At 49.0% G+C, this 22,367-nt stretch overlaps 1 protein-coding gene and 1 long non-coding RNA gene across 2 annotated transcripts in view; one reads left to right on the top strand and one right to left on the bottom strand.

Annotated features, from left to right (window-relative positions):
• TMEM44 (transmembrane protein 44) overlaps positions 1 to 22,367 on the top strand; it is a 41,578-nt gene extending 19,211 nt beyond the window's left edge. The window contains 3 exon segments of the mRNA XM_073023758.1: positions 5,700 to 5,858; positions 21,395 to 21,471; positions 21,473 to 22,367. Of these exon segments, the coding sequence (XP_072879859.1) occupies positions 5,700 to 5,858; positions 21,395 to 21,471; positions 21,473 to 21,503 (267 nt within the window). The 3' untranslated portion in view covers positions 21,504 to 22,367.
• On the bottom strand, positions 18,847 to 21,387 carry LOC103241948 (uncharacterized). The gene is made up of 2 exons (XR_500646.3): positions 20,716 to 21,387; positions 18,847 to 20,634 (listed from the first exon to the last, which is right to left on the bottom strand). It is a non-coding gene; the product is annotated as an uncharacterized lncRNA (long non-coding RNA).

Genomic DNA, 22,367 nt, shown 5'->3' with positions numbered 1-22,367 from the left:
CTCTGTTGCCAGGTTGGAGTACAGTGGCATAATCTCGGCTCACTGCAACCTCCACCCCGCCAGGTTCAAGTGATTCTTCTACCTCAGCCTCCCGAGAAACTGGGATTACAGGCATGCGCCACCACGTCTGGCTCATTTTTGTGTTTTTAGTAGAAACGGGATTTCACCATGTTGGCCAGGCTGGTCTGGATCTCTTGACCTCGTGATCTGCTGGCCTCGGCCTCCCAAAGTGCCGGGACTACACGTGTCAGCCACCGTGCCCAGCCGTGTCTATCATCTTGAGGGTGATGGGAGTCAGGAGGCTTGAGTACTGGAGACTCAGGGTCAGGTGTGCATTTTAGAGCCATCCCGGGAAGTGGCTGCAGGTGGCCAGGGGGGAAGGAGAGTGGCAGCCAAGCAGTGGGTCAGGGCCAGTCGGAAGCCCGAGGAAGAGGAAGTGTGACCTAAACTGAGGTTGGAGCAGATGGAGAAGCAGAGATGGAGTTGAGCGAGTTGGGAAGTGGAGCGTTGGAGGGGTGAGGAGGTGCAGGTGAGGGAGGGAGGGCTCCGGATGACTCCCTGAGTTCTGGCCTACACGGGGGGTCCTCAGGAGGAGGAGGATTGGTAAAGAGGTGATGAGAAGTTCCTCCCATGTCCCACTTTCCCCCCGAGACTGTCTTGTCGAGGTCACCGATGACTTGCAAGCTACTAAATCCACCATCATTCCATTCTGAGATTCCACGCACCCGGCCACCAGCTGCTCCTGGCGTCTGTGGCCCCCACTCTTCTGTGTTTCCTGCCACCCTCACAGGCTCTTCTTTCCCCTCGGCCTCTGCTGGCTCCTCCGGGTAAACTTGATGGTAGAGAGGGAGTCCAACGCCCTGTCCCAGGCAGGCTCGCTGCTCCTCGTGGGCCCTGCAGTCCCACAGTCCCCTCGCTCTGCTCACCAGTTCTTGCTAACCCCCACCCGGCTCGTGTCTCCATCCTTTCCCCTCCCCTCAGTTCCCATCTCGGCTGCCCAGCTGCCCATTCAGCTGTCACCATATGGCGTCTCACACTTACCTCGTCCAGTGCCCAGACCGGCTCCTCTCCCCATCTTCCTCATCTTAGTAAATGACCCAGTCTATGCAGTGGTTCAAGCCCAAAATTCCTCTTTCCCTGGCCACACCCCCATGCCCATCCATTCCTTTTGAGAGTCCTATAAATGCTTTCTTATTTAAACTAGGTCTTGAGTCCAGCAGCCTCCTGGCCATCATCCTCTCCACTGCTTCTGTGGTCCTGCCCTGCCCATCTCTGATGAGCCCCAGAAAGATCATCACAAATGTAAATTACATCTTGTTCCTTCTGTGTTTAAAACACTCCTCTGGGCCAGGGCTCTTGGTGGCCCACACCTGTAATCCTCATACTTTGGGAACCTGAGGTCGGAGTATCACTTGAGGCCAGGAGTTCGAGGCCAGCCTGGACCACATAGCAAGACCCCATCTCTTGCCTCCTGTTCACTCCTGTCTCCCACACAGAGTTTCTCTCCATTCCTCTGCCCAGAATGCGCTCCCTCCCGATTTTTCACATGGCTGTCTCTTTCTTGTCTTTCCAGCTTCAACGTAAATGTCGTCTTCTCCAAATCTCTTCCCCAACCACCCAGTCCAAAGCAGGACCCCTCTGCCCTACTACTCTATTTTATTACCTATTGAAATTCTCTACGGAGCACTTACCACGATCTTTTGCTTTGGTTTGTCTGTGTCCTGCTGAGATGTAAACTGTATCTCCTGTCTCATTGACTCCTGGTGCCTATAATCTTACAGTCCTGGGCTCTCAGTAAAGGTGTGTTTTGAATACATGGTCCAGTGGTGAGGGCCCCTGTCGGGCCGCCCAGACACACTGGTGCTCGGAGAGAGTCTGGCAAGAAGTTTTGCTTTTTGTTGTTGTTCCTTGTATCCTGGGTGCACAGAACCTTGTGTATGACCTAAGCAAAGTTCGGAGAGATTCAGAGCATGCCTTTGTAGCTAAGAGCCTGCTTCAGCCATTACACTGTCCTTCCAAAGGGAGGGAGGAAGCAGGGTGTGTGGGGAACCCTTGGGAAGACGCGGGAGTCCCTGCAGCATCTGGCTAAAGCTTTGCACTGGAAAGTTCTACCTCATGGGACTTCCAAAGGAGAATAGTGTAAAAGTTGTATTCACTTTAACCCGTCCAGTAGCTCAGTCTTGAAGGGATTCTTGTTGGGGAACAGATTCCATGAAAGAAGAGTGTGTTCCGCCTTCATTCTCTCCCACTGAAGCCCACAAGCACGTCCTTGGGCTTCCACCCAGCTGCTTCCTTCTGTGTCCATCAGAGGGAGCCCCGAGCCCCGCTGTCCAGCCGGGCTGGCAGGTGTCTCCCTCAGTGTTCGGGGCACCCCTCCCATCACAGCCTATCCACTGAGGGTGAAGGACTTGCCAGGCTCCGAGTAAACAATAGCAGCCAACACTTACATGGTACTTACAGGCTAGAGTACTGGTCTAAGTGCTTTACACAGGTTAACTTGCCCCCACAGCCGAGCCCTGAGGACTATACCCATTTTACAGATAAGGAAACTGGGGGTTGGAGCAGTTAAGTGACGCGGTCAAGGTCACACAGCTTGTCGGTGATGGAACCGGATTCAGACCTGTGTCTACCTGAGTTTGTGCCATTGACCTCTATGCTGTAAAGCCTTTTACTTGGCATAATGGCTGACACCAAGTAAACACTTGATAAATGGCGATTTATTATTAACAAAATAATACTATTTACCATGTAAGTGTTAATAAAAATGAGCCTAACAACCATGTGAGGAAGTGTCCTCGTGTGTTTTGCATTGCCATAAAGGAACACCTGAGGCTGATTGCCATAAAGGAACACCTGCCATAAAGGAACACCTGAGGTCATTCAGAAAGAAAAGAGGTTTATGTGGTTTATGGTTCTGCATATTTACATGGCGCCAGCATCTGCATCAGTGAGGCCTCAGGCTGCCTCCACTCATGGGGAAGGCAAAAGGGAGCAGGCTCCACATGGCAGGAGAGAGAGGAAGGGGTGCCAGGCTCTTTCTAACAAGCAGTTCTTACAGAACAGAGTGAGAACTCACCCACCAGAAGGGTTCTTCCGCCAGAATCCAGACGCCTCCCACCAGGTCCCACTTCCAACACTGGGGTCACATTTCAACGTGACAAACCACATCCAAATCATAGCAGAGAGATACTATTATTATTTCTATTTTCTTTTCTTTTTCTTTTCTTTTTTTTGAGGCAGAGTCTTGTTCTGTCACCCAGGCTGGAGTGCAGTGGCATGATCTCAGCTCACTGTGACCCACACCTCCCGTGTTCAAGAGATTCTTGATTCTCATGCCTCAGCCTCCCAAATAACTGAGACTACAGGCACACGCCACCACGCCTGGCTGTTTTGTGTGTGTGTGTTTTTTAGTGGAGAAGGGGTTTTGCCATGTTGCCCAGGCTGTTCTCGAACTCCTGACCTCAACTGATCTGCCTGCCTCGGCCTCCCAAAGTGCTGGGATTACAGGTGTGAGCCACTGTGCCTGGCCTATATCTATTATTATTATTTTATTAACAATTAATAATGTTATTTTCAATTGAGGCACAGAGAGGTTAAGTAACTTGCCCAAGATCCCACAGTTAGAAAAATCACAGAACTAGGATTCAAACTAAGCCTGCCGGATTCAGGGACCTGGGCTTTTATAAAGAGAATATGCTGTCTGTGCTGCCATTTTGTACCTGCTCAGTTAGCAGCTTTAAACATTGTTTTAATGTGAATGTCTGACTGGGCAAGATTCTGGGGAAACAGGCACCCTGTTGGCTCTGTCCACTGATACATACCCATCTGGAAATGGGTAAGGAGAGCTGCAGAGGTGCTCCCTTGTTTTCCCAGCAACCCCCCTGAGCACTGATCCTAAGGAGCGACTTTTCAGGAGAAGCAGGGGGAGCAGCATCGTGGTTCAGGCTGAGCCTCCAGAGGGGCAAAGGGGCCCCATGGGGCCATATGGATCGGCTCCTGCATCCTTGGCTTGGAGCATTTGAAAACTCTGTTTTATCTTTTGATGCAGGTGTGGTCAGGCCCTGGGCGTTTATAAAATGTGTCATTGTTGTTCCTGGGAGGCCTCTGCTTCCCCACTCCCATCCAGAGCCTTCTGTTTCAGCATCCTTCCCAGCTGGGCAGCAGGGTGGGCCCTCACATGTGTTCCTGCTTCCAGAATGCTGCCTTTGTTTCTCTTGTGGATTTTCTCTGCCGGTCCTCCTGACTCTCACAGGAACCTGTGCACTTAACCCATCCAGGGCTGAAGCCCTGCTTGATTTGGGTCGAGTACTCGTAGCCATTCTCCTCATGTGCCCCAGGCATTTACATCTGAACCCCATGACACCCCTCCCTGGGGGCGAAGCAGGGATTATCATCCCCTTTTATAGATTAGGAAACTGAGACTCAGAGAGGACAGCTTTCTTTGTTAGGTGATGTGGTTTGGCTGTGTCCCCACGCACATCTCATCTTGAATTCCCATGTGTTGCAGGAGGGACCCAGGAGGAGGTAATTGAATTATGAGGGCAGGTCTTTCCCCGTGCTGTTCTCATGACAGTGAATTAGTCTCCAGAGATCTGATGGTTTTATAAAAGAGGAGCTCCCCTACACAAGCTCTCTCTTTGCCTGCTGCCATCCATGTAAGACATGACATGCTCCCCCTAGCCTTCCACCGTGATGGTGAGGCCTTCCCAGCCATGTGGAACTGTAAGTCTCATTAAACCTCTTTTTCTTCCCAGTCTCAGGTATGTCTTTATCAGCAGCGTGAAAATGAACCAATACATTAGATCACGTGGTTAATTAGTGGAAGATGCTGGTCCAGAAAGCAGGTTGTTTGCCCTGTCATGTGTCAGTGGAATGACATGAATCCTGTAGGACTTCAAAAGTTCAGCTGGTGGAGCTTTGTAGGTCCCTGAGGGAGCCTCCATGAGCCCATAGGGGAAGCTTTGGTCTGAGATAGATAGATAGATAGATAGATAGATAGATAGATAGATAATAGATAGATACATAGATACATAGAAAATCTCACAAGTTTCTTTCTATCTTAAACCTTCCTAATTCATCCCAACTCACTTTCATGCCCTGCTGGTGGGCATGCGGAAAGCCTCTGTGGGGTGCGTTTTTAGCAGTAGCTATACAGATTTCAAACGTACATACTCTCTTTAATCCAGCAATTCCACCCCTAGGAATGTATCCTTTACTCTGAAATCTTGGATGTACTGCAGTGTAATTTACTGCAGTCAGTACTGATTGCAAAAGCAAGAGCCTGGAAACACATGAAACACCCATTAGTAGGGGATGGGTTAAATAGACTGGGAACACCTAAAATGCTACCAAAAAGCTCCCAAATCTTCTGATACAGAACTATCTCTAAGGCATAGTGTTAGGTGAAAAACAACAGGGTGCTTAAGAGAATGGAATGTGTGCTACCATTTTGGAAATCGGGGGAAATACGGGTCTGCATTCGATTGTGTATGTCTAACGTATCTGGAGGGATACACAAGACACTGGGCACTGGCTGTCCCTGGGGAGAACTGGGTGGCCGGGGCGGGTGAGCACAGGGAGATGCTGCGCTGCACACCCTTTTGTACATTTTGAACACTGAAGTATGTGAATGCTTTGACAATTCAACCATCAAAACTAAACTACGTGTCCTTGCCTGCCCTTTCTCACACACCTTGCAGGCAGGCTGCAGTGCCACCAGGCTGCCAGGTGACGGACAGACGAGCGCTGGAGATACGTTGCTGCAGGAGCCCCCATCGTACCCTCCCGTTCAGGTCATCCGGGCCCGAGTGTCTTCCAGCAGCTCCTCCGAGGTCTCATCCATCAACTCCGACCTGGAGGTACACGGCTGTTGCCTGCTGGGTGGGTGCGTGGATGCCATCATTCACTGACATTTGCTGGGTGCTCCTTGGGGCTTGCACAGCTGTTCTCATCTTATCCACGTTAACCTCACACCTGCTGAATAATGAATGAGGCCGGGCACGGTGGCTCATGCCTGTAATTCCAGCACTTGGGGAGGCTGAGGCAGGTGGATCATCTGAGGTCAGGAGTTCGAGACCAGCCTGGGCAACATGGCGAAAACCCATCTCTACTAAAAATACAAAAATTAGCCAGGCATAGTGGCAGGCACCTGTTATCCCAGCTACCCAGGAGGCTAAGGCAGGAGAATCTCTTGAACCTGGGAGGCAGAGGTTGTAGTGAGCCGAGATCGCACCATTGCACTTCAGTCTGGGCAATAGAACGAGACTCTGTCTCAAAAAAAAAGAAAAAAAAAAGAATGAACTTCCACGGGGCTCCTACAGTGTGTCAGTACTGACAAGAGATTTCCACGGTCACATTAGTCGCAGGGACACCGCATTTTAAGAGTCCGGTCTTCACAGATCACTTGCACGATAAATGAATGAGTAATAAATGTTTAAAAGTCTCGGTGGGCTGGGCGCGGTGGCTCACGCCTGTAATCCCAAGACTTTGGGAGGCCGAGGCGGGCGGATCACGAGGTCAGGAGATCGAGACCATCCTGGCTAACACAGTGAAACCCCATCTCTACTAAAAATGCAAAAAATTAGCCTGGCGTGGTGGTGGATGCCTGTAGTCCCAGCTACTTGGGAGGCTGAGGCAGGAGAATGGCGTGAACCCGGGAGTTGGAGCCGAGATCACGCCACTGCACTCCAGCCTGGGTAACAAAGCAAGATTCTGTCTCAAAAAAAAAAAAAAAAAAAAAGTCTCGGTGTTGGCTGGGCGTGATGGCTCACACCTGTAATCCCGACACTTTGAGAGGCTGAGGCAGGCAGATCACCTGAGGTCAGGAGTTGGAGAACAGCTTGGCCAACATGGCAAAACTCTGTCTCTACTAAAAATGCAAAAATTCGCCAGGCATGGTGGCTCACACCTGTAATCCCAGCTACTCAGGAGGCTGAGGCAGGAGAATCACTTGAACCCGGGAGGCGGAAATTGCTGTGAGCCAAGATCACACCACTGCACTCCAGCTTAGCCAAAAGAGCGAGACTCTGTCTAAAAAAAAAAAAGTCTCAGTGCTTCTCAAACTAATTTGTATGGGAGCTTTTCTCCCTGCTAAGGAGCACCAGCCACATCCTGCTGTGTAGTGGTGCCATACACAAGTGGGCCCTGTGGTGGGCACCGTGGCTGACACTGTATAAACTTTACCTCATTTTGAGTTTTTATGTCTGTGAATAAAACACACGTCACAGCTTGGATCACACACAGGCGTGACTCTCAAGTCTGAGCTGTTCTCTCTCGGTCCACAGCTGTGATTCCCACCCCCATTCAGTGACGAGGCGTCCGTTTGTCGGTGGAAAAATGAGAACCACAAGGACGATGTAGTGGCCGCCTGTGTGTCAGTAGACAGTTGCCAGCTGTCTTTTGGTGGGGGGAGAGGACTGTCTTCCGTTTTGAGTTTGTGTCCTCCCAACTGTTTTGGTGTTAAATGCCGTTTTAGGAAAGAATGGTAATAGTAAGCAGTAGTTGGTGTTGAGTTTCTGGTTTGGGGTTTAATTGGCCTTATTTGTCAAAATAATCAGTTAGCCATTGTAAGTCCCCTAGATTGGTTGAACTTAAACTGGCCCTTGAAATCTGAAACTCAGATCCGCTGACTGGGATAAAGTCTGGATTCCTCAGGGTGGCAGTCCAGGCCTCTCATAGCCTGCCCGGCTTCACACGCCCTCCCTCACCCGGAGCACTGCCTGGCCACGGACTCTTCTCTGGCCCTTTTGCCGGTCAGAGACTAACGGCTCCTTCCTCTGAGTCCCCTGAGCATAGACAGAGTTCTCGCTCTGTCACCCAGGCTGGAGTGCAGTGGCATGGTCTCAGCTCACTGCAACCTCTGCCTCCTGGGTTCAAGAGATTCTTGTGCCTCAGCCTCCCCAGTAGCTGGGATTACAGGTGCCTGCCACCCTGCCCAGCTAATTTTTGTATTTTTAGTAGAGACGGGGTTCCACAATGTTGGCCAGGCTGGTCTTGAACTCCTGACCTCAGGTGATCCCCCCACCTTGGCCTCCCAAAGTGCTGGGATTACAGGCATGAGCCACTGCGCCCGACCTAGAGCACATACCTTTCTGACACCACTTCCACTGCTGGCCGTGTACCCCGGGAGCCACGGTGGCCTGGGTTGCATTTGCATCTCTCTGTCCCCGCATCCTGGAGCACAGCCGGCCCCTGAGGGCTGGGTTTGAGTTAGGGACTCTGCATCCTTTCGGTTCATATTCCTGTGTCATTCTGTGTTGTGTGGTTCTCAGATCTGGTCTCAGAATTGGTAGGACACCCAAAGCACGTGGCTGGCAGCCTGGAGCCAGCAGTCTTGGCAGAGATCTAAGCCTAAAGGGGACCGGAGTGAGCATAATGGCAGAGTGTGTTCAGTGAGCAGGGACAGTGAAGTTGGTGACTCAGGGATGGCGACAGGGAGGGAGAAGTAACATTTGTTCTGTGGAAACAAGGTCCACTCTTGCCACCCACCCTCAGTTGAGGTAAGGACTGCACGGTGAACTTGAAAAATTCAGAAATTTGTCCTTGTGGCTGGTTTGGGCTGTTTTCTTGTTTTGCAGTCTTTGTTCTTTCTCTACTCTCATCTCTCTCTTTTCTAGAAATCTATTGTTAAAAATATGTAAATTCCAGCCGGGCCTGGTGGCTCACGCCTGTAATCCCAGCACTTTTTGTGAGGCCAAGGCAGGTGGATCACCTGAGGTCAGAAGTTCGAGATCAGCCTGGCGAACGTGGCGAAGCTCTGTCTCTACTAAAAATACAAAAATTAGCCGGGCGTGGCTGGGCTGGGTGGCTTACGCCTGTAATCCCAGCGCTTTGGGAGGCCAAGGTGGGTGGATCACCTGAGGTCAGGAGTTCAGGACGAGCCTGACCAACATGGAGAAACCCCACCTTTACCAAAAATACAAAATTAGCCAGGCGTGGTGGCGCATGCCTGTAATCCCAGCTACTCGGGAGGCTGAGGCAGGAGAATCGCTTGAACCCAGGAGACGGAGGTTTTGGTGAGCCAAGATCGTGCCATTGCACTCCAGCCTGGGCAACGATCGAAACTCCGTCTCAAAAAAAAAAAAAAAATTAGCCGGGCATGGTGGCAGGCACCTGTAATCCTAGCTACTCGGGAGGCTGAGGCAGGAGAATCGCTTGAACCTGGGGGGTGGAGGTTGCAGTGAGCTGAGATCACACCACTGCACTCCAGCCTGGGTGAAAGAATGAAACTCCGCCTCAAAAAAAAAAAAAAGTAAATTCCAAGAAGACAGGATCACATACTTAAATTAAGCAAGTGGAAATGAATGCTTTCACCGTGTACAAGGAATATATTTTTAGAAGTTCAGCAGCTGCAGCCTCCCTCCCCGTAACCCCCACCCACTGTCCACCACAGTCTTCCTCCTTCATGCCCTAAAACATACAGATAATACAAATGACAAGGCTGCTGAGGTCCTGTAAAGAGATTGCTTAATACCAAACTAAACATAGATAATAGCAGGTCAAACAGGATTGTAAAGTTTCCAGTATAGACTGAATATAGACTTAGTAATAAATGAGCAAGAAATCTTTTTTCAGGTTTGTGATCCTCTGGGCCTTCTGGTAATCTATATTTTCTGTTCTTCTTCTTTTTTTTTCTTTTTGAGACGGAGTCTTGCTCTGTCACCAGGCTGGAGTGCAGTGGCGCTATCTCGGCTCACTGCAAGCTCTGCCTCCCGGGTTCAAGCAATTCCCCTGCCTCAACTTCCTGAGTATCTGGGACTGTAGGCATGCACCACCATGCCAGGCTAATTTTTTTTTATATTTTAGTAGAGACGGGGTTTCTACTAAACCCCGTCATGTTGGCCAAGATGGTCACGATCTCCTGACCTCATAACCCGCCTACCTCAGCCTCCCAAAGTGCTGGGATTATAGGCGTGAGCCACCACGCCTGGCCTATTTTCTGTTCTTAAAAGTAATAAATGTTTCTTGGCTGGGCATGGTGGCTCACACCTGTAATCCCAGCACTTTAGGAGGCCGAGGCAGGCTGAGATGGGCGGATTGCCTGAGCTCGGGAGTTCAAGATCAGCCTGGACAACATGGTGAAACCCCGTCTCTACTAAAAATACAAACCCTGTCTCTACCAAAAATAAAAATAAAATATTAGCTGGATGTAGTGGTACAAGCCCATAGTCCCAGCTACTTGGGAGACTGAGGTGGGAGGATTGCTTGAGCCCAGAAGGCAGAGGTTGCAGTGAGCCCAGATTGTGCCACTGCACTCCAGCCTGGGCATCAGTGTGAGACCCTGTCTGAAAATAAAACAAAACAAAAATAAATGTTTTGGTAGAAAATTTGGAAAATGGACTGGGCTTGGTGGCTCACACCTGTAATCCCAGTACTTTGGGAGGCTGAGGCGGGTGGATTACCTGAGGTCAGGAGTTCAAGACCAGCCTAGCCAACATGGTGAAACCCTGTTTCGACTAAAAATGCAAAAATTAGCCATGTGCAGTGGCACATGCCCATAATCCCAGCTACTGGGGAGGCTGAGACAGGAGAATCGCTTGAACTCAGGAAGCGGAGGTTGCAGTGAGCCGAGATTGTGCCATTGCACTCCAGCCTGGACAACAAGAGCAAAACTCCATCTCAAAAAAAAGAAAAAAAACAAAAAACAAAACAAAACTTAGCCAGGCACAGTGGCACGCACCTGTAATCCCAGCTACTCAGGAGGCTGAGGCAAGAGAATCTCCTGAACCCGGGAGGTGGAGGTTGCAGTGAGCCAAGATCAAGCCACTGCACCCCAACCTGGACAACAGAACGAGACTCTGTCTCAAAAAAAAAAAAAAAAGAAAGAAAGAAAAAGAAAATTAAAAAAAATTTGGAAAGTGTAAAAAATGTGAAGAAGAAAATTAAAATTAACCCCCACGCCTACCAAACAATGACCGCCTCCCAGGTGGTGGGGCTGTTCCGGTCTGACATGCCCCCTATTTGCTTGAAGCAATATTCCTTGAAGATCCGGGTTTGTTTGCGGCCGAAGGTGGGCGAGGCGGTGTCTTTGAGCAGATGAAGTGTCACACCATACTTCACCTGGTTGTTGGGTCACTCATGCGGCACACATTTTCTCCCAGTGGGAATTTGAAGGAAACATCCGTGAGGGACCGATAGACCGGCCCCAGCCCACCACATAGGGTGACAGGCACTTGGTAAACCAGTCACAGTGGAGAGTCTGGTCCTCTGCCTCACTCTTCCAGACCACACTCTGGAGGGACATAGCACACAGATTGAAGTCAGGGCCTTACATCCTCACTTCCTCTGGTTCGTGACTTCTGCTCCCAAGAGAATTGCGTCATTCAAATATTTCATGGCGTTGGGCTCAGACCACCCAGGGCTTCTGTCTCCACTCTTGGACTGCCCCGGCCTGGCTGCCAAGGTGGGCTGCCGTTCCCTCAGCCACCTCCCGTCGTCTGTCTGTTACTGACCAACTCGGCTTCTGTTTGATCCCTTGGGTTGATGAGTGAATGCTCTCTGACTCCCACTGTCGGGGTCTGTGGGCCTGGGAGCCACTCTGTGTCTTTAAGGTGACGTGTTTCCCTTATCTATGGTCCTTTGTGATTTGGTAATTAACTCTGGGATGGGGTGGTGGTTTCTTGTCCAAGTTCTCGGGGCATAGACTGACTGTTTTGAATACTTCTTGCAGTACGCTAGAGGAAGTGGAGAAATGAGTGGTTTCAACACTCCGTGGTACCCACAGCACTCCAGCTCATAAAGTGTTTTCAATCCATTAACAAGAAAAGCGGTGCTCATTGCGAATAGTGACTGTGCTGGGCATGGTGTGGGCTATCCTTTCCTAGCACCGTTTGCCTTAACAGCCTGAGTCAGGAGACTGGGACTAGGTAAGTTTAAGTCACTTCCCTGAAAAAACAATAATGGTGATAAGAAGAAGTGGCAGAACTGGGGTTTGAACCTAGTTCTGTCTGCTCTGAAGCCTCTCTCATTAACCACCACACTCCACTGCCTTGGCAGAGACGGGTACCCAGGGAGGTGTGCAGGAGCATGTTCATTATCCATTATTCCCATTTTACAGATGAGAAAATGGACCCTCTGCCCAGGTGTCTTTTCACTCAGCTGTGCTCTGACTCTGTTGTCAAGGAGTGTCAGAACAGGAGACAGCTGAGACAGACAGGACCCTGGGCATGTGGGGCTCGCATGGAAGGAGAACTTGGCTGCACTGGTCAGAGTACCAGACGAATCATGTGAGAGCCTTAGTGTGACCAGGAACCGTGTAGAGAGGTCTTTTTCCTGGACTGTGCAGGTTTCTGTACCTCTCCAGAGGAGACGGCATACTCCACGGAGACTGTGAATCCATTCATTCATTCATTCACTAGCCCACCCATTCAGTACGAGGTCAGCCTCACTCCTGGCAAAGCCATCTGAAGGGCACAATGAACCAATGGTGAATAAGGGTTCCTGAGCCCAGAGTCCCGTGCCTGGGGTCTCCATGTAGGTGACAGAGGCCCAGAGAGAGCAGGACTTATGGGAGTGACCATAAGTCACTCTTTCTAGGACAGAGTGACTTTCTAGGACAGCCAGAACCTATATCATAAAAGCAGGCTTGACTTCCCCTAGCATTGAAGCCCCTAAGGGCATCACATTTCACTGTTCTTTTTACCTAAATGGGTCAGGGGTATGTGTGACAGCAGGGAAGGAACCAAACACTTATTCTGTGAAAGGCCTGAAGTTTGCTGCTCCTGTAGATTTAATTTTTTTTTTTTTTTTTTTTTTTTTTGAGAAAGTGTCACCCAGGTTGGAGTGCAATGGCATAATCTCGGCTCAGTGCAACGTCCACCTCCCAGGTCCAAGTCATTCTCCTGCTTTAGCCTCCCGAGTAGCTGGGATTACAGGCGCCCGCCACCACACCCGGCTAATTTTTTGTATTTTTAGTAGAGACGGGGTTTCACCCTGTTGGCCAGGCTGGTCGTGAACTCCTGACCTCAGGTGATCCACCCACCTCGGCCTCCCAGAGTGCTGGGATTACAGGTGTGAGCCACCGTGCCCAGCCTCCTGTACCTTTTAAAGGCTTCCTTTTCTTTCTTTCTTTTTCTTTCGCCTCTAGGATTCAAGAAAAGGTTCAGTCCGCCTTTGTGACAAAAGTACATTTACAGCATCTATAGTCATTTTCCCTTCTGTGCTTCCCAGCATTGCCAGAGACTGGGCATAAGCTTTACAGCAACTCTGCAAGGAGGCGGTTTCTGTCATTGGAACAAAGTCTGCAGAGTGAAGAAGGCCTGTGACTGCAGCCAGTGCAGTCCTGTGTGGGTGTGCGTGTGCATGTGGGTGTGTGCACGCATGCCCAGTGTGGGTGTACCTGTGTGGACCATGAGAACAGTGCCAAATGCCAGATTGCTGTGTCTGAAGAGGGCCAAGTCCCAGGCCCATGTGTCCCTATTGATTCTGCGCCTAAGACCCTTGATAACCCAACTGCTTATTCTCTCTCTCAACTTTCTGGCACCAGCAGATCAGGGTATATTCCCCTGGATGTCTGCCCTTTTTAAAGCCAAATCATTCGTTCTGGAGAAAAAGTATGCATGAGATAGATGCTGCACTGGGCCCCAAAGAGAAACCGGCTGTGCCAGGGAAAGAACCTTGACCCAGGAGGCAGATGCACATAAGGGCTTTTGAGACAGAGTCTTGCAACCTCCGCAACCTCCACCTCCTGGGTTCAAGCGATTTTCCTGCCTCAGCCTCCCAAGTAGCTGAGATTACAGGCATGCACCACCACACCCGGCTAATTTTGTATTTTTAGTAGAGATGGGGTTTCTCCATGTTGGTCAGGCTGGTCTTGAACTCCCGACCTCAGGTGATCTGCCTGCCTCAGCCTCCCAAAGTGCTGGGCGTGAGCCGCTGCGCCCAGCACTGAGTCAGTTCTTACACACAGAAAGGCTTCCATCAGGAAAACAGAAAAGTAAACCACCAGCAGAATGTGTGAATGAATCTTGTAGCACAGCAGTGCAGGCTGCCGTCTGCCCAGATACCACTCTGGAAGACTTCTGTACTCTTAGTCTCTAGATGTATTTCCAATCTGTCTGCCCCAAAAGAGCCTCGTTATTCCACCTGGACTGGTATGGGAGCTCCCGATTCTGGTGCAGGAGTGCTCTGCCTCCTTTCATTTCTGTCCTGCAGGGAATACAGCAGGATTTTCCAACCCTCGCCCCAGCCCAGTGCCTCCCTGCTTGAGGCCTCCTGGGCTCCTTGCTGCTTACAGTTTAAGCCCAGGCTCCTAAGTCTGAGCTCCAGGACACCTCCTGATCTGTGCCATCTTTGCAGGTCCTTCCCCATGCACCCGGCCAGCTTTCTCTCCTCTGGGTTTCTCTGCCTATCTGTCTTCTCCTACCTTTCACTGTCCTGTCTAAATCCCCCTTCTTCCAGGAAGCCTTTCATGATCCTGAGGAGGGCTGTCAGATGTAGCAGGTAAGAAATACAGACCATTGGCCGGGTGCGGTGGCTCACGCCTGTGATCCCAGCACTTTGGGAGGCTGAGGCGGGCGGATCACAAGGTCAGGAGTTTGAGACCAGCCTGACCAATATGGGGAACCCCCATCTCTACTAAAAATACAAAAAATTAGCCAGACCTGGTGGTGTGCGCCTGTAGTCCCAGCTACTCAGGAGGCTGAGGCAGGAGAATCACTTGAACCTGGGAGGCGGAGGTTACAGTGAGCCGAGATCACGCCATTGTACTCGAGCCTGGGTGACACAGTGAGACTCCGTCTCAAAAAAAAAAAAAAAAAGAGAACTGAAGCTGGTAAATGTCTGACCAGTCTTAAAACTTTATAATCCATCCCAAGCCCAGCACCATCTCACCTCCCCAAGACTGCGGAGACATCACTTCTCCCCAAATGTAAGAGTAAAGAGTTGGACAAATGGTTTCTGAGGCCCCATCTGGCTTCCACAGTCTAAAATGTAAGCCTCGAAAGTGACCCTATTTCTTCAGTAACTTAGACACATCCTAAAGTCTTCGGAATGAACGAAACATTACTACATGCTACATAGACAAACGCTATAGGATGCTTCTGGATTTCAGAAGCATAGAAAAGTGTGCTTAGGTATGAGGCAAATTAAAATGCCGTATGCAGTGGTTTGAGGCGGTGATAGAATCATGTTATTGAAGATGATTTTAAGGGCAAGTGGAAATGCTCATTGTATGTTAAAGGAGAAAAGCCATTTGCTTTTATTATATTATACATAATACATACATGTTTCAGAGGGCTGTTGAATCTTTGTAGAGGCCTTCTTCTAAGGATAGAATTATGGTAGGTCTTTGTTTTGTGAAAAATGTTCTATAATGAACACATTTGCTCTTGAAACAGGGAAAAGACTATATAATTTTATTTATTTTTAGTCTGGGGGGGTTGAGGAGAGACCTCAGTTACAAAGATTTGGCTTAATTGTACTCCTTATAGGCACACTATCATTAGCGGTTTATCAAGTAACTTTAAAAATATTGACTATTCCCACTAGAGGGCACTCTTCTCAAATTTTAGATTGCCTGTAGCGCTGAAGATTTAAGCTTTGTAAAGAAGTTTCAAGGTTTCATTTCAACAGAGTTAGGGGACTCGAGCCTATTTATTTGTTTGCTTGTTTGTTTGCTTGGCTTTTAATAAACTTTTTCACTAAGTTAACTTTTTCAACCCTCCTTTATATCATCAACATTTCTGTCTTTTGCAGTGTGTGGAACCATCAATTTAGTAATCTGTATCCCTTCCAATTAATCTTTTTTTTTTTTCAGTTTATGTTCCCTCAGCAGGATATTATTAAAAGATGAATGCTAAGGAATTATCACTAATTTTATTAGGTATAATAATGGCATCATACTTAGTTTTTTGTTTTGTTTTTAAGTTATTATCTATGAGATACATTTTGAAATATTTGTGGATGAAATGATTTATGCCTGGGTGGGTGCAGTGGCTCACGTCTGTAATCCCAGCACTTTGGAGGTGGAGGCAGGCTGATCACTTGAGGTCAGGAGTTTGAGACCAGCCTGGCCAACATGGTGAAACCCCATCTCTACGAAAAATACAAAATTAGCTGGGCATGGTCGTGGGTGCCTGTAATCCCAGCTAGTCTGGAGGCTGAGGCAAGAGAATTGCTTAAACCTGGGAGGCGGAGGTTGCAGTGAGCCGAGACTGTGCCATTGAACTCCAGCCTGCGACAAGAGTGAAACTCCATCATACATAGATAGATAGATAGATAGATAGATAGATAGATAGATAGATAGATAGACGGACAGACAGATAGACAGACAGACAGAAAGAAAGAAAATTAGGCCAGGTGCCGTGGTTCATGCCTATAATCCCAGCACTTTGGGTGGCCACGGTGGGAGGATTCTTTGAGCTCAGGAATTCAAGACCAGCCTGGCCACCATAGGGAGACCTCATCTCTACTAAAAAAACAAAATAAAAATCAGCCAGGCATGGTGGTACATACCTGTAGTCCCAGCTACTCAGGAGGCTGAGGCAGGAGGATCCGTTGAGCCCAGGAGATGGAGGCAGCAGTGAGCTATGACCATGCCACTGCACTCCAGCCTGGGCGACAGAGCAAGCCCCTCTCTTAAAAAATTAAATAATTTTTTTAAATGAAAAATATAAGGAGTTGAACATGCTTTGTTTTAATGTGATAATAACCCTAAATCCTGTGGGCTGTTCAGACTGCCTGCTATTTAATTTAGTAGACTTTCCCACATCAGTGTAACAGATATTCATAGATTCTTAGCTCATGTCAGAAACATACGTTTCCCAGGCGCTGCAGGAGGTGACGGAGTAACAAGGGCAGACGTGATGCCTGCCCTGCAAGAACTTGAGTCAGACATACTTGAGGTTTGGAGTGGAACCAGCCATGCAGTCAGCGCTGACTACACATGAATCTTGGCAAGGCAGGAATTTTATTGGCATCTCAGTTTTATGGGTTTGGGTTGAATCATCTCAGCCGTGTGGGTATAAATGGGAGATTTATTATTATTACTGCTGCTCCTCCTAATAATAATAATTTCTACTAATAGTAATTTTTAAATCTTGATAGATTGTAATTTTTCCCAGGATGTGCAGCCCTTCGTAATTATCATAACTATCTCATTGATCATTTAACTAAAGTGTAACTGCTAGTAGCTGCTGCCTTCCTGCTTGCTGAAGTCACCTGTTCCTTTGCCCCCAACCATCTAAGGGCCTGTCTCCTGACTCTCTGAGCAGACGGGGCTGGCCCTGAGCTCCGCTCTGCTGTGTGATGGTGGCAAAATCTGTCCAATGCTTTTTCTGTCTCTTTTTATTCTGCAGCATAAGTATTGGGAGGCCCTAAACTCGGAGCAGGTGTGGACAATCATGCTCTTTCCCTTCCAGGAGGGACTTCCTATGGCTTGACTTCAGTTCCTGTTCTTGTTAGACCTCCTTAGATGGCTAGACCCATGACGCATTCCTTTAGTAAAAAAAAAAAGAATGTCAGGCCAGGCGCGGTGGCTCACGCCTGTCATCCCAGCACTTTGAGAGGCCGAGGTGGGCGGATCACCTGCAGTCAGGAGTTCAAGACCAGCCTGGCCAACATGGCGAAACCCTGTCTCTACAAAAAATACAAAATTAGCCAGGCGTGGTGTCGCATACCTGTAATCCCAGCTACTCAGGAGGCTGTGGCAACTGAATCGCTTGAACCTGGGAGGTGGAGGGTGCAGTGAGCCGAGATTGCGCCATTACACCCCAGCCTGGGCAACAAGAATGAAACTCCATTTAAAAAAAAAAAAATCAACATGAGAGGCAAGACTGAGAATCAGTGGGATTTTCAGGGCTCTCTCAGTTCAGAGTTCTTTCTGCTTTGGGGGTATCCAGGTAAGCCCAAGTAATAGGGACCAAGAAGATATGTAACCCAGTGAAGAAACATGGTCTGGAACAACAGTAGTAGTGGCAGGCATGGCTGCAGTAGCTGTTGCAATAAACATTTCCAGACATTGTCATTCTGGGACCCTGGGCAGCTGGCTGCTGTCTCCATGCCACCCTTGCCTCCAAGTGACAGGTGGGCATGTTTTATGACAACTACCTGTGCCTGTCATCTCCCAGGATTGTTTCTGATATGAAAATGAATCTTTTGCTCAGATTCTCTTCATGACTGGTTTCCAGCAACAATTTTATTATAAAATGGAAGTTTTAGGCCAGGCACATTGGCTCACGCCTGTAATCCCAGCATTTTGGTAGGCTGAGGGGGGCGGATCACCTGAGGTCAGAAGTTGAAGACCAGTCTGGCCAACATGGTGAGATCCCCATCTCTACTAAAAATACAAAAATTAGCCGGGTGTGGTGGTACGTACCTGTGGTCCCAGCTACTCAGGGTACTAAGGCAGGAGACTCACTTGAACCCAGGAGGTGGAGGTTGCAGTGAGCTGAGATCATGCCTCACTGTGATGGAGTGAGCTGTCTCAAAATAAGTAAATAAATAATGAAATGAAGTTTTAAAACACATTATTCTAGAGATTCAGAAAATATAGATTCTAAATGTTTTCTAAGATTTGTACCACTTTATTTTTACTTATTTATTTTTATTTTATTTTATTTTTGAGACCGAGTTTCACTCTTGTCGCCCAGGCTGGAGTGCAGTGGCATGATCTCAGCTCACTGCAACCTCCACCTCCCAGGTTCAAGCAATTCTCCTGCCTCAGCCTCCCGAGTGGCTAGGATTACATGCACCTGCCACCATGTCTGTGGTAATTTTTTGTATTTTTAGTAGATATGGGGTTTTGCCATGTTGGCCAGGCTGGTCTCGAACTCCTGACCTCAGGTGATCCACCCACCTCGGCTTCCCAAAGTGTTGGGATTACTGGCGTGAGCCACCGCGCCCAGCCTATTTCTTTCTTGAGATGGAGTTTTGCTCTTGTTACCCAGGCTAGAGTGCAATCGCACAATCTCAGCTCACTGCAACCTCTGCCTCCCAGGTCCAAGCAATTCTCTTGCCTCAACCCTCCAAGTAGCTGGGATTAGAGGCACCTGTCATTACACTTGGCTGATTTTTGTATTTTTAGTAGAGATGGGGTTTCGCCATGTTGGCCAGGCTAGTCTCGAACTTCTGACCTGAGGTGATCTGCCCGCCTTGGCCTTCCAAGGTGCTGGGATTACAGGCGTGAGCCTCCGCACCCGGCCTGTACTAGTTTGAAGAGCTCACTTGATCAAAGTGACAGGTTTCTGTTTGCCGGCAGCTGAACTGGTCAGGGTTGGCAAGAAGAATTCTTAGCAGCCATTTAAGAAGCTAGAGCAGTGGTTCTCAATCATCGGGGCATCTAAGAATCACCCTAGGAGCTTGTAAAAATGCCAAACCTTAGGTCTCAACCCCCTACCCAGGGGCTAGGGTGGGCCCCGGCATCCGTGTTTTTAGCCAGCAGCCTTGGTGCTTCTGGTGTGGCTGGTCAAGAACACACTCTGAGAACAATGACCTTGGTCTCAGGCCTCTGCTTAGAAACAGTTTTCATCAAAGAGCACACTGGCCATCCTCAGAAAACAGAACAGGGCCCTACTTCTTTCACTGGGCAGGTGGGTCATGTAGGCTGAGGGGCCTAGTGAGCTCTTTGATTTGGGATCTGATAATGTCAGGACGGAATTTGGTTAAAGGGGTCCAGCCAAGTCTGTGACCGCAAGTTAATGAGATGTTCACACTGGAAGTGGCTGGCACACCCCAAACAGGTACAGGGGATAAGCTGCCCACATGCAATCACTGCAGGGACACTGAGAATCAGGTGGTCTTTTTAACATGATGGCTTTTAAAGTCGCCAAGTATTAGTACTCGATTCAGTGATCAGTAAATCACTAACAAACCGGGCTCTTTATTTCTGTCCAAAACAAAGTCACAGTTTGTGTTTTATCATTGGCATGGCATGGCCATTATGTCGGTGGCTCCGGGAGCCTTCAGGATCTTATCTGGGACCTCTAGGGATTGGAATGTTTGATTCAGCTTCAGTGTGAGCCACTGTTCGAGCATCTTTCTTGGAGGGCATGTCCATGCCTGGGTCTATTATCTCGTCCAGATAGGTCATCTGCCCAGGCAGACACATCTGTGTCACCTTTGCTTCTTGTTTCCTGGGTTTCCTGGTACTGTCAAATGTGACCCTGTGCCTCAGAATCATCATAGACGCTCAGGAATGGGAGCGATCTTCTTATCTAGTTGCTGATCCAATACCACAGCATACACATGGGGAAACTGAGGCCTCCAAAACGAAGGCAAATTAGTGACAGGAGGAAGACTTGAGCCCAATCCCTACTTGCCTCCATGGCTAGAACTTCAAAGGTAACACTAAGGATCCCCTTGGGCTCTTACCCATCCTCTTAGAACAATAGGAGGGCTTCACAGACAGCCTCGTCAAGGCTTCTGTGCCCACTTGTTTTAACCCTTCACTCACTCCTGCAAATTTCAACTTCTCAAATCTGAGTCGGTGATGAAATATTCACTGGCAGTGCCCCCCACTCTGAATTGGGTTTTACGTGATGACAAGTCTGCTGAGCCTCAGGTTTAGAGGAAACACCATGTAGGAGGCAGGAGTGAACCTTTGCTCTGTTCCTGTGGAGCTCGTCACCTACCTGAGACAACAAGGCAGATGTCCACATAAACGCCAGGGCTGTCCGTGCTCAGGGGCAAATCTGTGGACTAGGTGGTACAAAGAGAGGCAAGTGAGTGCCCAATGGGCTAACACAGTCAGGAAGGCTTCCTGGAGGAAGAGGTATTTACCTGGCCCATAAAGAACAGGTTGAAGCTAGGCGTGGTGGCTCAGGCCTGTAAGCTGAGCACGTTGGGAGGCTGAGGCGGGAGGACTGCTTAGGTCCAGGAGTTCGAGATCAGCCTGGGCAACATTGTAAGACTTTACTAAAAATTAAAAACTTAGCCAGGCATTGTGGTACACAACTGTAGTCCCAGGTACTTGGGAGGCTGAAGCAGGAGGATTGCTTGAGTCTAGTAGTTTGAGGCAGCAGTGAGCTATGATTGCACCACTGTACTCCAGCCTGGGCAACACAGCAAGACCTTGTCTTAAAAAAATAAAAAAGGATTAAGTGTGCCTGGTTTTTTTCCCAGGAATGAGTTAGGCATGGAGTCAGGACAAGGAGAACGTGACTCAGTCTCACTAGATAGGGACTTGGTAGAGGCAAAGAATAGTGGAGAAGGAGGGTGGGAAGGAAGGTGGAGCTGTTATGTTTAGGGTAGTTGTTCATTAGTTCCTTGATTTAAAGTTATGCTTGCCTCCTTAGGTCCTAGAAACACAGGCCTGGGTAACTTGTCCTTACCCTTTTGTCCTTGTCTGTGCCTGGATCATGAGAACCAGAATTGGAGCTTTTGTTTGGGTCGGGGGTTATAACAGATGAGAAGCAGCGATCTGTTCCACCCAGGTGCTCTTTGTATCTTTTCTCCACAGTGGGACCCTGAAGATGTGAACCTTGAAGGCAGCAAAGACAAGGTGGAGCTGCTTGGATCCCAGGTGCACCGGGACTCTGAGGACCGCAAACCTGAGTGATGATGATTAATACCTTCAGGAGCCAGCTCTTCAGCTGAGAGCCCAGGGTCAGGAGTTTGTTGAGTAACACAGCAGGAATCAATCCGCACTGACACCGTGGCAGGAACTGAAGCTGCCCTGGAAAGTGAGGAACCAGGAGCCATCACTGAGTGTGGCTGGTCTATATCATAGCTCATTGTGGAGCTACGACTTTGGGAACTGCGGACAGACCTGGATAGGCCCAGTGTTTGTTCTGAAGATTACAAGTTCACAGACAGCTCTTGCTTTGTAAAGATAATCCAAAGGACGTTAGACCCGCTTTTCCTTTTTCCCTTTATTCCCTTGAGAGTCAGCCATAAACTGAATACCTGCTAGGTTCCAGGAATGAGTTTACCTAACAAATAGCGAATGTGTTTGGTTGGATCTCAGCAGAGCTCATTCTGCAAGACCTGGCTGAGCCCGATGAGAGGGGTGGGCCCTGTGCTGGGGAGCCTTGGGTCACACACAGGAACCAAGACCTGGCTTCTGCCCCCGTCACCCACTTGAGTTATCTGCTGAAAGTTATAGATAGGACTGCGTGGCCAGCCAAGTGTTTGTGAGATCACTGACGCTGCCAAAACAAAGCAAACTGCTCCGGGTACCACAACTTCCTCCAACCTAGCGAGGTGTGTGCTGAGGCGCGGTTTGCAGGTGAGGGGTCTGTATGCTCCAGGAACTAAGTAAATGCATGCAGAGGATAAGAGGCATGATGGGAAGTGTTCAAGCACAGCAGTCCCATTTGGGGGTTATTTTGATACTGCGATGAATGAGGGGAAGGGCGCACAGAATGGGGCTAAGGTGGGAGCAAACACGGGTGAATAAATTCTTTTTAAATAAATTCAAGTATGTCACTGTG

The sequence above is a fragment of the Chlorocebus sabaeus genome, chromosome 15 (genome assembly GCF_047675955.1).
Source record: "Chlorocebus sabaeus isolate Y175 chromosome 15, mChlSab1.0.hap1, whole genome shotgun sequence".
NCBI classification, from domain to species: domain Eukaryota; kingdom Metazoa; phylum Chordata; class Mammalia; order Primates; family Cercopithecidae; genus Chlorocebus; species Chlorocebus sabaeus.
This window is presented reverse-complemented; position numbering and strand designations above follow the sequence as displayed.